The 17,425-nt window shown below is 39.8% G+C and overlaps 1 protein-coding gene across 1 annotated transcript in view; it reads right to left on the bottom strand.

Annotated features, from left to right (window-relative positions):
• The window catches only part of ric8a (ric8 guanine nucleotide exchange factor A), a 257,931-nt gene that overhangs the window by 26,691 nt on the left and 213,815 nt on the right, over nucleotides 1-17,425 (bottom strand). The window contains exon 17 of the mRNA XM_090383331.1: nucleotides 8,645-8,706. Coding sequence (XP_090239457.1) covers nucleotides 8,645-8,706 — 62 coding nt within the window. The remainder of the gene's footprint in view (nucleotides 1-8,644; nucleotides 8,707-17,425) is intronic.

Genomic DNA, 17,425 nt, shown 5'->3' with positions numbered 1-17,425 from the left:
CCAATTTGATTGGATACTATGATGCAGTCACAAAAGAACTGGATGCAGGGAATAGCTTTGATATTATATACTTGGATCTTAGAAAGGTTTTTGATACTGTTGCACATGGAAGACTGCTACACAAATTGGAGCAGTGTGGCATTGGAGGCAAATTGCTGCTATGGATAAAGGGGTGGTTGAGGGGGAGAAGACAGAGAGTGGTAATCAATGGACACTGCTCATCGTGGATTAATGTTATTAGTGGAGTCCCTCAGGGCTCAGTGTTGGGTCCATTATTGTTTTCTGTATTTATAAATGATATTGATGATGGTATATCAAGCTTAATGTCCAAGTTTGCAGACGATACAAAGGTTGGCAGGGTTGTCAAGGACACTACTGACACTATGCTGCTGCAACAGGATCTGGAAAGGTTGAGCAGATGGGCTGAGAGGTGGCAAATGAAGTTTAACATTGACAAATGTAAAGTACTACACATGGGAAACAGCAACCCCCGAGCAACGTATCAACTCTGTGGTACTGACAGTGGTAGAGAATGAAAGGGACTTGGGGATTGTTGTGCAGGCAGATATGAAGTTCTCTGAGCAGTGCAGACGGGCTGCAAGAGTAGCTCATGGAGTATTGTCAATGATATACAGGAATTTTTCCAGCAGGGATAAGGAGGTGATTATTCCCTTGTATAAGGCAATGGTCAGGCCACACCTAGAGTACTGTATACAGGTCTGGAGGTCTCATTTCAAGAAGGATGTAGAGCTGCTGGAACGAGTACAGAGAAGGGCAACAAGATTAGTGAATGGAACAAAGGGGTGCTCTTATGAAGAAAGGCTTAAGTTTTGCAAATTATAGTGTCTGGAGACTAGGCACCAGCGAGGTGATCTGATAGAGGTGTATAAAGCCTTCAATGGTTTGAGCATGCTCAATGCTGATGGGATCCTTCCTCTAGCTCAGAATAATCACCTGAGAGGGCATAAATTCAAATTGAGGAAAGATAGATGTAGGATAGACGTGTGGAAATTTGCCTTTAGCCAGCGGGTGGTTGGTTGGTTGGTGGAACAGACTTCCATCCCTTGTAGTGGAGGTTGATAGCCTAAATAAGTTTAAGGCTCAGCTGGACAGGTATTTTGACCGAACAGAGGGGTGAAGTGGTTTTTTTTTTTTTTTTTTGGCTGATGCTGCATAAGCTTGCTTTCTTGCATCAAATGCCTCTACTAATGCTAAGCTAATTGGTAACTCTCTAGGAGGCTTCCGGATCAGCTAGTGTATAATCTTGCTACCTCTACTCTGCCAGATAGTGACTGCAGGGAGTCCGAGTAGTGTGTATGCGGGGAGCATTGTCGAGGCCACGTTATGTCAAGGATCTGGGTATATTCTTACCACATGTACGCCATATCCAAAAATTTCATTACTTCATACAGCATGCCCCACACACTTTTTCTTACTATTGAATACACCATGAATTGTCAAAATAATAGAGCAAGCTTATCTGCGAAAAGATCTAAACCTTCCAAGGACTTCCTAATTCATTTCACAAATATACGTGGTCTCAATTCCAATCTCAACGATGTCCATTTCCACTTGCAGTCTTCCAAGCCCCATGTACTTTTTCTGACTGAATCTCAGTTATCAGTTGATTCAACTACTGCTCATCTCAGATGTCCAAATTATTTGTTGTATGATTCCTTTCGCCTCAAAGGTGGTACTTGTGCATATGTCCGTTCTGATATTCCCTGTCAGAGACTTGGCAATTTGGAATCTCCTCTCTTTGATCTTCTCTGGCTTAAAATCTCTCTACCTCATTGTGTCAAATTCATCTGTTGTCTCTACCGTTCTCCCAACTCCACTAATCACTTGGAGCTCTTTGACTTCCTCTCTTTGCAACTTGACTTTCTCCAGTCCAGCTTTCCTAACAGTGAGGTAATTTTCCTTGGTGATTTTACTGTTCACAACTCCAGCTGGCTTCCGTTTTCTAGTCACACCGACCCAGCAGGTCGAGATGCTGAGGCTTTTGCAATTACTAATGACCTTGCACGGATTGTTCATTTACCTACAAGAATACCGGACAATCCTAATCATACAGCCAATACACTTGATCTTTTTCTCACAAACAACCCTTCTAAGTACAAGGTTGAAGTGAGAGGTCCTTTAGGCAATTCAGATCACAACTTGGTGATTGTCTCTTCTCCAATGGAACCTTTATCTCATGGCTATTCCCAACCTTGTATTGTTTGGCATTACAAACAATTGCATTGCAAAATGGGATGACCTGGAGACTTCTTTTCTTCTTTTCCTTGGTCTGATTACTGTTTCAAAACTTCTGATGTCAACGTTTGCTCAGATCGTGTCAGTGAAATTATCCTTGCAGGAATGGAATCCTTTATCCCACACTCCACTGTAAAATCTCGTCCTTTATCTAAACCTTGGTTTTCCAATAAATGTGCTAAGGCTGTCCAAGAGAAGAATGTTGCATATCATAATTGGCTTGTTTCTAATCCTTCAGTTTCATTTTTTGCCTTCACCAAAGCTCGCAACAGTTGCAAAGCAGTTATAAACAGTAATTAAAAGGGTGACAAATCCCTCCCATCCAATTATCGTCCCATTGCAATTACTTCTACTTTTTCTAAAGTAATGGAGAAATCAATTAACCGCCAACTCTTAAACTACCTAGAAACCTTCCGTCTGATCAACGATCGCCAGTATGGATTCCGTCAGTGTCGATCCACTGGTGATATTCTGGCTTATGTTACCCATTTATGGACTAATTCAATGGAAAGGTTCGGTGAAACACAAGTAGTTGCTCTTGACATCTCAAAGGCGTTTGATCGTGTTTGGCATAAAGGTCTTCTAAACAAGCTTCCATCTTATGGTTTGCAACTGTTTTTTGTAATTGGTTATCCAGTTTTCTCTCTGATCGCTCACTGAGGGTGATGGTAGATGGCTCTCTGTCTTCTAACTTCTCCACTAATGCCGGTGTTCCCCAAGGTTCAGTTCTCTCCCCCACTCTTTTCCTCTTGAATATCAATGACCTTCTTCCATTGACTGGAAATCCTATCCATAGTTTTGTCGATGATAGCACATTGCATTCAACTTTCCATTTTGAGAAACCTTGTCCAGCTCAATCAGCTTCAAGTTCTCGAAAATCTGCTGCCAATTCCTTAAATGCCGATCTTCAGGTAATTCTCCAGTGGGGCAAAGACAACTTTGTTGATTTCAACCCTTCTAAAACTCAATCTTGTCTTATATCTCGCAAAAAGGATTCTTCTGCTCCTATGCTTATCTTTAGTGACACTCCGATTTCTAGGCAAAATGATATATCTCTTTTGGGGATTACTCTGACTTCTAATCTCTCTTGGCACAAGCACATTACAAATATTGCTTCCTCTGCATCTAAAAACCTTGGTTTTCTCTTTCACTGTCGGCGTTACTTTTCTTCCAAACAGCTGCTCACTCTGTATAAATCGCAAATCCGCCCTGCCATGGAATATTGTTCCCACATCTGGGGTGGTGCCCCCAAAACCTCTCTCAGGCTTCTTGATTCCATTCAGAAGAGGGCAGTTAGGTTAATTAATGATTCATCTCTAACAGAGTCTCTCCACTCGCTTTCTCATAGACGCACTGTTTCTGCTGCATGCCTCTTCTACAGATACTTCCATGGGCACTGTTCTTCTGAATTGGCTTCTATAATTCCCGCTCTGTCTTTCAAAACAGTCGAAACACGTGCTGCCACCAGCCAACATCCATTTACTGTCCAACTTCAAACCCACAGAACCAACGTTTCATCTTCCTCATTTATTCATTCAACTGCCGTTTTCTGGAACAACCTTCCTTCATACGTATTTCCTGAAAATTACAATCTACAGAAGTTCAAGTCCAATATCAACAAATATCTTCTTTTGTCTTCTCAACCTCCCACCCAAGCACGGTACTAAGTACTATAGGTTCTAATACCTCTCGTGTTTGGGGTTCTCATAAAAAAAAAAAAAAATCTCAAATACTATGATGATGGCAGTCGATGTGGATCTGCTACAAAGAGAACAAAGAAAAGCAATCAGGTTGAATATTTATGCAAATAAATACTACCTCACACCATGAAGTAAATCCGCCAATCAAACGTGCTCAAGGATAACTTAAAGATAACTGATCTACAACATCATCAACTTTTGCCCACAGCAGACATATACCTTGGTACCATTCTAGCTACAACCTATGAGACTATGTGATGTTCTTAACAAATGAACAAGTGTTCAGGGAAGTAACCATAGAAGCTACTTGGCTTTTTATTACAACGAAGAGATACTGTTCAAGAATCTTTAGACTTAAATGGAAGTCAGATGAGCTAATGAAACTAGTTGCAGAAAAAAAAAAAAAAAATGCAGGGGATGATTTATTAGCCTGCAGTAATTTAAACTATTCTGCAGTCAAGTTATTAAGGGAATTAGATATTGATAAGGATTTCTTTTTTTTTTTTACTGTGAAAAATTTTTTTGTATTAGTATTGGCATATGATGCAAGAAAGCAAGCGTGTGCAGCAGTGAACAGCAAAAAAAAAAAAAAAATCCCTTTCTCATTTCACCCAAAAAAAAAAAAAAAAACCCCTTCCCATTTCACCCATCCAATTGTTCCAAATGTTTGTCTAGTTCTGCCTTGAATTTATTTAAGCTATCAACTTCCACAGATGGAAGTTTGTTCCAGCAATCAACTAACTGCTGGCTAAAGGAAAATTTCTGCATATCTATTCGACAACTGTCTTCCCTCAATTTCAGTTTATGCTCCCCAAGGTTTTTTTGTAATCTGAGCAAGAGGAAGAATCCCGTCACTACTGAACCATTCAAGGCCTTATACATCTCAATCAGATCGCCTCGCAGGTGCCTAGTCTCCAGATGCTGCAATTTACGGAACGTAAGCCTTTCTTTGTAAGAGCAGCCCACTGTTCCTCTCACCAATCTTGTTGCAATTCTCTGTACTCGTTCTAGTAACACTACATCATTCCTAGGCTTCTAGATCTGTACACAGTACTCCAGGTGTGACCTGACCACTGTCTTATACAAGAGGATAATCACCTTCCTATCCCTGATTGCAAAATTCTTGTATATCATCAACAAGACCCCATGATCTACTCTGGCAGCCTGTCTGCACTGTTCAGAAAACTTCATATCTGACTGGACAATTACCCCAGGTCTCTTTCATTCTATACTACCCTGAGTATAACACCACCCAGTTGGTACATTTCTATGGGGTTACTGCTACCCATATGCAGTACTTTGCATTTGTCAATGTTAAACTTCAGTTGCCACTTCTCAGCCCATCTGACCAACTTTTCCAGATCTTGTTGCAGCAGCATATCAACTCAACCATTGTATCACCTGGAAACTTTGACATTAAGCTTGATATACCTTCATCAATAAAACTGATAAATATACAAAAGAACAATGGGTTCAACATTGAACCCTGGGGGACACAACTAATAACATTAGTCCATGAAGAACAGTATCCATTGATTACCACTCTTTGTATTCTCCCACTCAACCATTCTTTTATCCATTGTAGCAACTTGCTCTTAATATTCCAATACTGTTCCAATTTGTACAGTAGTCTCCCATGTGCAACAACATCAAAAGCTTTCCTGAAATCCAAGTATATGATATCAAAATTATTTTTTGCATCCAGTTTCTTTGTAACCATGTCATAGTATCCAATCAAATTGGTCAGACAAGGCTTCCCCATGCTGTGTTTGAATTATTACTGCTGTCTTGTCTAGATAATCTTGCAATGATTCTTTAACCAGTGACTTCATTATTTTCCCTGAAACAGAAGTCAAACTAGCTTCATAATTACTTGTGTCACCCTTTGATCCCCCTTTGTGAATAGTACATGCATTTGCACATTCCCAGTCCGTGGGGACTTCACCTGAGTCCAAGGATGCCCTCATAATTATGGCAAAGGGTTTGCTTACCTCCTTTGCTGCCTACTTTAATATAACTGGATAGATCCCATTCGCCCAAGGTGCCTTTCTTATGTTTAACTTCAACAATTTCTTCTCCACTTTTCTGCTCTCAGTTTTTACAAAATTATTTAACCCCCTGTTAGAGTTTGATAACCAACTGGCCCTCTCCTCTTTGAATAACTCCTCATGTGGGAATGTAGATGCAAAATACTCATTTAGTTTGGCAGCTATTTGAGAATAATCATCTACAGTCATCAAACCATTAATATCACGTGGACCAATCTGATTCATCACCTTAATTTGAAGTGTTTATATTAGAAAGAAGTCTTTGCTGATTTTCTTTGCATCCATTGCCAAAGATATCTTATAATCTGCCTTCGCTTGCCTAACCTCCTTTGTAGCTTGATTACAGACCAGTTTATATATACCATAGGCTTCTGTGTCACCTGATAATTTATATGCATCTCATGCATTTTTATTCTCCGTCACAAGTCTCATTAGTTCATCTGGCATCCATTTGGGCTAAACCTAGAACAGTATTCCTTAGTTAAAACAAAAAGCCTAGTAGCTTCCAAGTAATCTTGGAATCTAAATGGGAAGCATCCAAGATTCCTTGAATGCTTCCCATTTAGAATTTATTGTTGGTAACATCATCAGCTGATCCCATTGTATAGAATTTAAAAAATCTGAGACTACTCTAGTCGCCTTTATGAAAACAAAAACCCTTCCCTTTACCCCTGGTAGTAATTACATCTTTAAGTAAATCCCACATCAATACACTGTGATCACTGCCACCTATTCGTTCCTTTATCTGTAAATTCTAAATTCATGAATAATCACTGCTGATAATAAGATCAAGAGTGTTACTCCCTCTGGTTGCCTGTCTAAGCTGTAGAAAACAATCATCCAATAAATTCACAAAAGCCTTGCTAGTGTGTGTGTGTGTGTGTGTGTGACCAACCCACAAATTACAGTCAATATCTGGGAAATTAAAATCTTCCATTATAAGATACACTGATTTACTGGCCCACGATTTCTCTGTACGATTATTTATTATACTCATCAGTAATTAGGCCTATAACAAACTCCTACCCTCATTTTTGCTTTCCCAGTGCTTATTTTGTCACACCAACTTGACTCAACATTGCACTGTCCATCTATGTCAACTGGATGCACTTCCTTAAATTTTATGTGTTTCTTAACTAACAACATAACCCTTCCTACCCTCTCTGTCCTTTCTGTACACACTGCACTCTCCAAATTCCAATTCTGCATTTCTTATATCTATGTGACACCACATGTCTGATATCCAAACAATATCTGCCTTTGATGTCTTGACTAGCACTCCAAATTCATCAAATTTGGAGTGCTGGTCTTGTTGATAGTTGATAGCCTAAATAAGTTTAAGGTTCAGCTGGACAGGTATTTCGAACGAACAGAGGGGTGAAGTGGATGGAAGTGGTTTTTTTTTTTTTTTTTTTTGGCTGATGCTGCATAAGCTTGCTTTCTTGCATCAAATGCCTCTACTAATGCTAATGCAAAAATTTATTTACTATACTCCTAGCATTGGTGTACAGGCAAGTATGCATGCACCTGTTCTTACTCTTAGTTACTCTAACACAGCCCACGTATTTACTTGTTTAATGACCACCAGCAGTTCCTGAAATCCCCAGAAACTTGCTTTCTGGGCTGTGTTCATTCCAATAGAAGCAGTGCATGAATCATTTCCACCTCTGACTGCGGCTATTGTTAATCTATTAGTCTGCAAATGCCCCCCAAACTAGCAGCTTTCCAACCCACCTAACATTGTCTCGATAGCATCAGCAAATATTCTTGCACCCTTTCTATTTAAGTGTATTCCATCCCTTTCAAAGCAAATCTCTGCTGTTAACAAGCACAGACCACACTGAGAAAAATTCTACCCATGAGCCTTGCATAATCTTTCCAGTGCTGAACTGATTGATAAGGCTCTTATCATATATATATATATATAATGATGGAAACAGACTAAAGTAAAACGAAACATCAAGGATGTCTTTTCTCTTTTCTCTGATGGCACAAAATATGAATCACTTAAAGAAGAATAAACTGCATACTAGAGGTAAGAATTTTTTATTTATGTTTTTAGTACAAGGATAATTTGGCTACAGAAACAAATTTTTATCTTGTGCAAATGGTTAAGTTTATTGTAAATTCAGTGAAGAATTAGACAGATGTCTCAAGGTAATGAATACATGTAGTGAAAGCTGTTTTCTTTTTCTTTTAGCAGGCTGATGCTGCAAAAATCATCCATCTGTTGTTGTGGAAGTTGAAAGAGGTGAACAGTGAATGGATGTTGACCGACATATACAGGTTGATTTGCAAGAGAGAGATGGGAGTTTTGTATTACAGAATGACAATTGAAAACAGTGCTGTTGAAAATATCTATGAAGAAGACATGCAGCAGAAGCTAAACATCTGTTTGATAGACAGCGGAAAGAGTTTGTAAAAGATGAATCATTAATTAACTGTCTTCATTTGGAGAAAGAGTCTAGGAATCTAAGTCATGGAAGCACCATTCTAGGTGTGAGAACAATGCTGATACTAGGACACATCTGATGTGCCTACAGATTTAATTACTACTTAATTAATATTCTACAAAGATTATTCTAAATATTACTCTTCTTATTTAAAAGCAAAAGATCAATTGTAGTTATTCCTTCCTACCTATTTCTCAAAGTTGTACCTTCTTCTGGTCGGTTCATAACATCTTTTAAAGGTGGCAATATCTAAAAAATTTATTGTTAAATGAAAATTCTCAGAAAAATTTAAAATTAAAAATATATTACATAATGTAAGCATGAATAGTGAATCATATTAGCACACCATTCAATGTGTAACACGCACACGCACACACACACACACACCTTATCAATTAAGGTATTAAGGGTAAGTTGATACAATGGATAAAAGGATGGTTAAGTGAGAGAAGACAAAGGGTGGTAATCAATGGTTGCTGCTCTTCTTGGACTACTGTTATTAGTGGAGTCCCACAGGGTTCGGTGTTAGGTCCACTGTTGTTTTGTAATTGATGAAGGTATATCAGGCTTAATGTCGAAGTTTGCAGAGATACAAAGGTTGGCAGGGTTGTTAATAACAGTAATGGCAGTGTGCTACTGCAACAGGATCTAGATAATTTGGGCAGATGGGCTAAGAAGTGGCAACTGAAGTTTAACATTGACAAATGCAAAGTACTGCATATGAGTAGAAGTAACCCCAGAGAAACGTACCAACTGTGTGGTACTACACTTAAGGTGGTAGAAAATGAAAAAGACCTGGGAGTAATTGTGCAGGCAGATATGAAGTTCTCTGAGCAATGCAGACAGGCTGCCAGGGCAGGTCATGGGATTTTGTCAATGATATATAGGAATTTTGCTAGCAGGGAAAAGGAGGTGATTATCCCTCTGTATAAGGCAATGGTCAGGCCACGCCTTGAGTACTGCATACAGGTCTGGAGGCCTCATTTTAGGAAGGATGTAGATTTATTTGAGCATGTACAGAGAAGGGCAACAAGATTGGTGAGGGGAATGAAGGGATCCTCTTACCAAGAGAGGCTAAAGTTCTGCAAATTGCAGTGGCTGGAGACTAGGCACCTGCGCGGTGATCTGATTGAGGTATATATGGCCTTGAATGGGTTGAGCACGCTGAATTCTGATGGGATCCTTCCACTTGTTCAGATTATGAACCTAAGGGGGCATAAATTCAAATTAAGAAAAGACAGATGTAGAATAGATGTGTGGAAATTTGCCTTTAGCCAGCGGGTGCTTAATTGCTGGAACAAACTTCCATCTGTCGTTGTGGAAGTTGATAGGTTGAATAAATTGAAGGAGGAACTGGACAGGCATTGGAGGGAATGGTGTGATTTTTTTTTTTTTTGGCTGATGCTGCATAAGCTCATACATTTGATTTCTTGCATCACATGCCACTACTACTACTACTACTACACACACAAAGTAGTATCAACAGATAATGCAACTTACTTGTCCTATTGTACTTTTGGTGTTAATAAGTATTATTACTATTTGATGTGTAACACACTCAATGCTGGACAAATTAATAACAACTCTGCTGTTTCAACCTTTTTTTTTTTTTTTTTTGGGCTCAAAAATATGTGTTTAAATTTTTGTGTACAAAAAGCTGTGGACACTACAAAATTCATATCCTTAGGGTGAACAAAATATAAATTTTGTGACTGAAGAATATATAAATTTTTACAAAACAAAGTCATGCCAAATATTATTAATGCACAAATAACAACAGCTATATTTTGTGCATTAGTAATATAGTTTGCTGTTAACTATGTGGAATTTGTCATGAGCCCTTAGGCCACCTGTAGGAGAGCAGGAATAGTTATTAGGCATTAACCACATTAAACACATCAATTACATATATGGTTATTTGCTTGTTTGTTATTTGGTTTTTAGGAGCATTAGCAACTAAGGGCATATTGCTCCGGGGATATGCTGTGGTCATTCCCTGACCTTTCCGCATCCTCCATATTTGGTGGTGACGAGCTCGAACCCTGGTCTAATCAAGAAGCGTGTGTTACGCACTGCTGCTCCTGCCCACCTGGCTACAGAGGCACCCATATATATGGTAATCCAGGCAAATTGTATGTTCTCAGCCACAGTGGGGAGTGGTTTTTTCCCTAAAGGTGATCTTGTAATTTTTTTGTTATACGGTGATTTAGCTCTGAATATAATGAAGATTGCGGCAGGGGGGAGTGATATTACACCAAGGAAGGCTACTAAAATTAAGACTGAAGAAATATTGATAAACAATGAAACTATTGGTGTACACAAAGCAACATGAGTGGCAATTAAAGAACTGTGGAATTGGATGAGTATGCAAAAATGTAAGAAATACAAGTAATTCCTAAGAGAAGATTATCACCTTAACAGTGAAAAATAAGCATTATGCAGACAATGCCAACACCAATTTGAAGAAGAGAGACAAAATCTTTACATTCTATACACTGTCTTGTATACCGAAGAGCCAAAACATTATGATCACATACCTAATATGATGTTGGTCCTCCACGTGCAACCAAAACAGCTTGTACCTGGCGAGGCATGGATGCTACAAGATTTCTAAATGTCTTGTGGTATCTGGTACCAATGTGACCAGCAGATCCTTTAACTCCTGTAAGGTCCATGGTTGAGACGCAGAAGATCGGAGTTGCTGTTCCAACACAAACCACAGATGCTCAATGGGACTGATGTCTGGGAATGTCTTCCTCATGTTCCGCGAACCAGTCTCAAACAATCCAGACAGTGTGGCATGGTGCATTATCCTGCTGAAAGACGGCACCACCAGAGGGGAAGACCGTTGTCACAAAAGGGTGTACCTGGTCAGCAATGATTTTTAGGTAGATGTCAGAGTGCCTGGCACGTGGATGACTGGACCCAGGGTATCCCAACAGAACATCGCCCAAAGCATGACACCGGCACTGCCAGCTTGTTTTCGTCCCATGGTGCATCCAGGTGCCATCACTTACCCAGGTAAACAATGCACACGTACCCGGCTGTCCACATGGTGCAACAGGAAACATGGTTCATCGGACCAGACGACCTTATTCCAATCACTCAAGGTCCAGTTTCGATGCTCGCATGCCCATTGTACGCGCTGTTGCTGGTGAACAGTTGTTAGCATGGGCACTTGGAGTGGCCTGCTGCTATGCAGCCCCATTTTCAGCAGGGTTCGATCCATAGCCCAGTGGTCAGGTGCGTGGATGCCTTGAGTGACCGGGGTTCAAGCCCATGACTGCTGAATACGGTGCTGTTTCTGGTATTCTGTCTATCTTGTGAATTCCTCTGACCGTTTGGTCGTCCAGGAGTATAAACAGAAAATTTATTTATTTTATTATGTGTGTTATGACACATTACTCCCGTCACCAGCATTCCCATTACCAGCAAGTTGTGCTACAGTCACCCTTCTGTTGCCATGTACCATCAGGGAGAGCCTTCAATCTCTCGAGCACCGATGAGCCATGGTCATCCAACACCTCGCTGGCCATTCGTGGGTCCCCCTCCTCGGACCACTTTCAGTAGGTACTAACCACGGCTGACCATGAGCATCCCACCAGCCATGCCATTTCGGATATGCTCTGACCCATTACAGTCTGGCCATTACAATTTGGCCTCTGTCAAATTCGCTTAAGTCTGCTGCCTCTCCAATCTGAAGAACAAGAGTAACACTGATTAACGGAACTCAGTATCAGCTGTTTTTTATAGAGTCCTGACTTGTGCCGCAGTTCACCTGCAGTTGCTTTGATTTGCATAACAACTCGCAGGTAATAATGTTTTGGCTCATTGATGTATATGTAACAAAATATTAATTATGGTTTTAAGTGAGTAATAAAACCTTTCTTAAAACTACATTACTGCAGTTCAGTTTATTACCAAAACCATAATTAATTAACCTCTTTAACCTAAAACCATAATTCAATAAATTCTTTACACACAGAAAAAAAAAAATTTAATTATGCATTTCTGAGATAAAAATATAAAAAACACATTGAAACAACTCTTAAAGTATAAAGATATTTCTTAAATATATCTTTGATAACACATTTCTTAAATATATTTAAGAAATGTGTTATCAAATGCATAATATAGAAAAAGTGCGAGATATGGATATTTCATAGATATGTCAAATAATTTTTATCTTAACTCAGCACTGTCTAATTTCTGACCACAGGGGATTCCAAATTTACTTATCGGCACTTATCTGCAGCATTACAAGACTATAAATTACGTAAAGAAAATTCTGCGTAAGCAAAATGATGCTCAGTATATGGAAACAAAATAAATAGCACTGCTCTGTGATGCAGTGTTGTAAGAAAAAAAAGTGTACTGCCACATCTGGTATGACCATGTGTGGGTGTGTGTGCACGACACACACACACACACATGGTCTAAGACTAAGTTTTCTAAGACGTAGTCTTCGTAGTCTCCAATCAAGTTGGAGCTCTTTGACTTCCTCTCTTTGCAACTTGACTTTCAAAAGTCCAACTTTCCTAACAGTGTGGTAATTTTCCTTGGTTATTTTAATGTTCAAAACTCTAGCTGGCTTCCATTTTCTAGTCACAATGACCCAGCTGGTCGAGATGCTGAGGCTTTTGCAATTACTAATGATCTTGCACAGATTGTTCATTTACCTACAAGAATACTGGACAATCCTAACCATACAGCCAACACGCTTGATCCTTTTCTCACAAACAACCTTTCTCAGTACACGGTCAAAGTGAGAGGTCCTTTAGGCAGCTCAGATCACAACTTGGTGATTGTCTCTCCTCCAATGGAACCTTTATCTCATGGCTATTCCCAACCTCGTATTGTTTGGCATTACAAGAATGCAAAATGGGATGACCTGTGAGATTTCTTTTCTTCTTTTCCTTGGTCGGATTACTGTTTCAAAACTTCTGATGTCAATGTTTGATCAGATTGTGTCGGTGGAATTATTCTTGTAGGAATGGAATCCTTTATCCCACACTCCACTCTAAAATCTCGTCCTTTATCTAAACCTATTAGAATGACCTATTAGAAATTCTATTAGAATGAGCAGAAGCCTGAAAAACAAGATGCATGGTATTTCAGAGACTGCTTGGAGCCATTGCGGTACAAGTAAACACATGGGTTGCGTTAGGGTGGTTAAAAATAGAAACAGGTGCAGGTATACTTGTGTGTACACCAATGCTAGGAGTTTAGTAAATAAATTTGATGAATTTGAGGTATTGCTCAAAATATCACAGGCAGATATTGTTGGGATATCAGAGACGTGGTGTCACACAGATATAAGGGATGCAGAACTGCAATTTGGGGAGTACAACGTCTACAGAAAGGATAGACAGGATAGGAAGGGGGGAGGGGTTATGCTATTAGTTAAGAAACACATAAAAACCAAGGAAGTGAAGCCAGTTGACATCGCTGGAAAGTGCAGTGTTGAGTCAGTTTGGTGTGACATAAGCATTGGGAGATCAAAATTGAGAGTAGGAGTGTGCTATAGTGTGCCTAAATAAGGTGGAGGTTGATAGCCTAAATAAGTTTAAGGCTCAGCTGGACAGGTATTTTGAACGAACAGAGGGGTGAAGTGGAAGTGGGTTTTTTTTTTTTTTTTTTTTTTGGCTGATGCTGCATAAGCTTGCTTTCTTGCATCAAATGCCTCTACATGCTAATGCTAAAATGCTAATGCTACAGGCCTAATGACTCTGATGAGTATAATAAGAAACTGTACAGGGAAATAGAGTGGGCCAGTAAATCAGAGAGTCTTATAATGGGAGATTTTAATTTCCCAGATATTGTCTGGAATTTGGGGGCTGGTTACTCACACACTAGCAGGGCTTTTGTGGATTTATTGGATGATTGTTTTCTACATCAGCATGTTCGGGAGGCAACTAGAGGGAGTAATACTCTTGATTTGATTATCAGCAGTGATTCTTCATGCATTAAGAATCTGCAGATAAATGAACCACTAAGTGGCAGTGATCACAGTGTGCTGAAGTGGGATTTACTCAAAGAGGTAACTACCATTAGGGGTAAAGGGAAGGGTTTTTGTTTCGTAAAGGCGACTACGATGGTTTGAGACAGTATTTAAATTCTATACGGTGGGACCAACTGATGATGTTACCAACAGCAAATTCAAAATGGGAAGCATTCAAAGAACTTATCTTGGAAGCTACTAGGCTTTACATACCAACTAAGAAATATTGTTCAAGGTATAGGCCAAAATGGATGTCAGATGAACTAATAAGGCATATGGCAGAGAAGAAAAATGCATGGGATACTTACAAATTAACACATGACACAGAAGCCTATGATAGATACAAGTTGATATGCAACCAAGTTACAAAGGAGGTTAGGCAGGCGAAGGCAGATTACGAGAAATCCTTGGCAAGGGATGCAAAGAAAAACAGCAAAGAGTTCTTTACTTATGTAAACTCTAGAAGGAAGGGGATGAATCAGATTGGTCCACTTGATATTGATGGGTCAACTGTTGATGATCCTGCTCAGGTAGCTAACAAACTAAATGAATATTTTGCATCGACATTCACACATGAGGAGTTATTCAGCAAGGGGAATGCCAGAGGTGTATTCAACTCTAGCAGTAAGCTAGAGAATCTTGTAATAACTGAGAGTAAAGTGGAGGAGAAATTGTTGAAGATAAACACAAGGAAGGCACCCGGGGTGGATGGGATCTATCCAGTTATAATAAAGGAGGCAGCAAAGGAAGTAAGCAAACCCTTAGCCATAATTATGAGAGCTTCCTTGGACTCAGGGGAGGTACCCATAGACTGGAAATGTGCAAATGTGACCCCAATTCACAAAGGAGGATCAAAGGCTGACACAAGTAATTATAGACCTGTGAGCTTAACTTCTGTTCCAGGAAAATTAATGGAGGCACTGGTTAAAGAAGCACTGCAGGATCATTTAGACAAGACTTCAGTTATAGCTCAGACACAGCATGGTTTTGTTAAGGGGAAGTCTTGCCTGACCAACTTGATTGGATACTATGATGCAGTCACAAAAGAACTGGATGCAGGGAATACCTTTGATATTATATACTTGGATCTTAGAAAGGCTTTTGATACTGTTGCACATGGAAGACTGCTACGCAAATTGGAGCAGTGTGACATTGGAGGCAAATTGCTGCTATGGATAAAGGGGTGGTGAGGTGGAGAAGACAGAGAGTGGTAATCAATGGACACTGCTCGTCGTGGACTAATGTTATTAGTGGAGTCCCTCAGGGCTCAGTGTTGGGTCCATTATTGTTTTCTGTATTTATAAATGATATTGATGATGGTATATCAAGCCTAATGTCCAAGTTTGCAGATGATACAAAGGTTGGCAGGGTTGTCAAGGACACTACTGACACTATGCTGCTGCAACAGGATCTGGAAAGGTTGAGCAGATGGGCTGAGATGTGGCAAATGAAGTTTAACATTGACAAATGTAAAGTACTACACATGGGAAACAGCAACCCCAGAGCAACGTATCAACTCTGTGGTACTACACTGACAGTGGTAGAGAATGAAAGGGACTTGGGGGTGGTTGTGCAGGCAGATATGAAGTTCTCTGAGCAGTGCAGATGGGCTGCAAGAGTATCTCATGGAGTATTGTCAATGATATACAGGAATTTTTCCAGCAGGGATAAGGAGGTGATTATTCCATTGTATAAGGCAATGGTCAGGCCACACCTAGAGTACTGTATACAGGTCTGGAGGCCTCATTTCAAGAAGGATGTAGAGCTGCTGGAACGAGTACAGAGAAGGGCAACAAGATTAGTGAATGGAACAAAGGGGTGCTCTTACGAAGAAAGGCTTAAGTTTTGCAAATTACAGTGTCTGGAGACTAGGCACCAGCGAGGTGATCTGATAGAGGTGTATAAAGCCTTGAATGGTTTAAGCATGCTCAATGCTGATGGGATTCTTCCTCTAGCTCAGAAAAATCACCTGAGGGGGCATAAATTCAAATTGAGGAAAGACAGATGTAGGATAGACGTGCGGAAATTTGCCTTTAGCCAGCGGGTGGTTGGTTGGTTGGTGGAACAGATTTCCATCCCTTGTGGTGGAGGTTGATAGCCTAAATAAGTTTAAGGCTCAGCTGGACAGGTATTTTGAACGAACAGAGGGGTGAAGTGGAAGTGGGTTTTTATTTTTTATTTTTTTTTTTTGGCTGATGCTGCATAAGCTTGCTTTCTTGCATCAAATGCCTCTACTAATGCTAATGCTAACCTTGGTTTTCCAATAAATGTGCTAAGGCTGTTCAAGAGAAGAACATTGCACGTCATAATTGGCTTGTTTCTAATTCTTCAGTTTTATTTTCTGCCTACACCAAAGCTTGCAACAATTGTAAAGCAGTTATTAATCAGTCCAAACTAGAGTTTTAACAGGCTAAGAGTAGAAAACTTGCTTCTTGCCCTAATGGTAGCCGAGCATTCTGGTCTCTTGCCAGAGTTATTGGCCACAAGTTTTTCCCATCTCTCCTCCCATCTCTGTCCAAACCAGATGGTTCTGTTGTCACTTTAGCCAAGGATAAAGCTGCTCTGCTAGCATCCCATTTTTCTCCCAACCCATGTATTAATGATCTTGGTAAAACATCTCCCACCATTCCCAACATACTCCATTCAATGCCTTCTGTGGTCTTCCGTCAAAAGGCTGTCAGAAAGATTTTGAGGAATTTTGATGCTAAGAAAGGTCCAGATCCCAATGGTATTTCTCCACTTGTTCTCAAAACCTGTGCCCCTGAGCTTATTCCTGTTCTTTGCCGCTTTTTTTTTACTTTCTTATTCCAAAGGTGTTTTTCCTTCTGCTTGGAAATTTGCTCATATCCAGCCATTTCCTAAAAAGGCTGACAAGTCCCTCCAATCTAATTATCGTCCCATTGCAATTACTTCTATTCTTTCTAAAGTAATGGAGAAATCAATTAACCGCTAACTCAAACTACCTAG

Source organism: Mastigoproctus giganteus, chromosome 10 (assembly GCF_048544385.1).
Source record: "Mastigoproctus giganteus isolate SK-2022 chromosome 10, ASM4854438v1, whole genome shotgun sequence".
Lineage (NCBI taxonomy): Eukaryota > Metazoa > Arthropoda > Arachnida > Uropygi > Thelyphonidae > Mastigoproctus > Mastigoproctus giganteus.
Note: the sequence above shows the minus strand (reverse complement) of the source record. Positions and strands in the feature narration are given on the sequence as shown.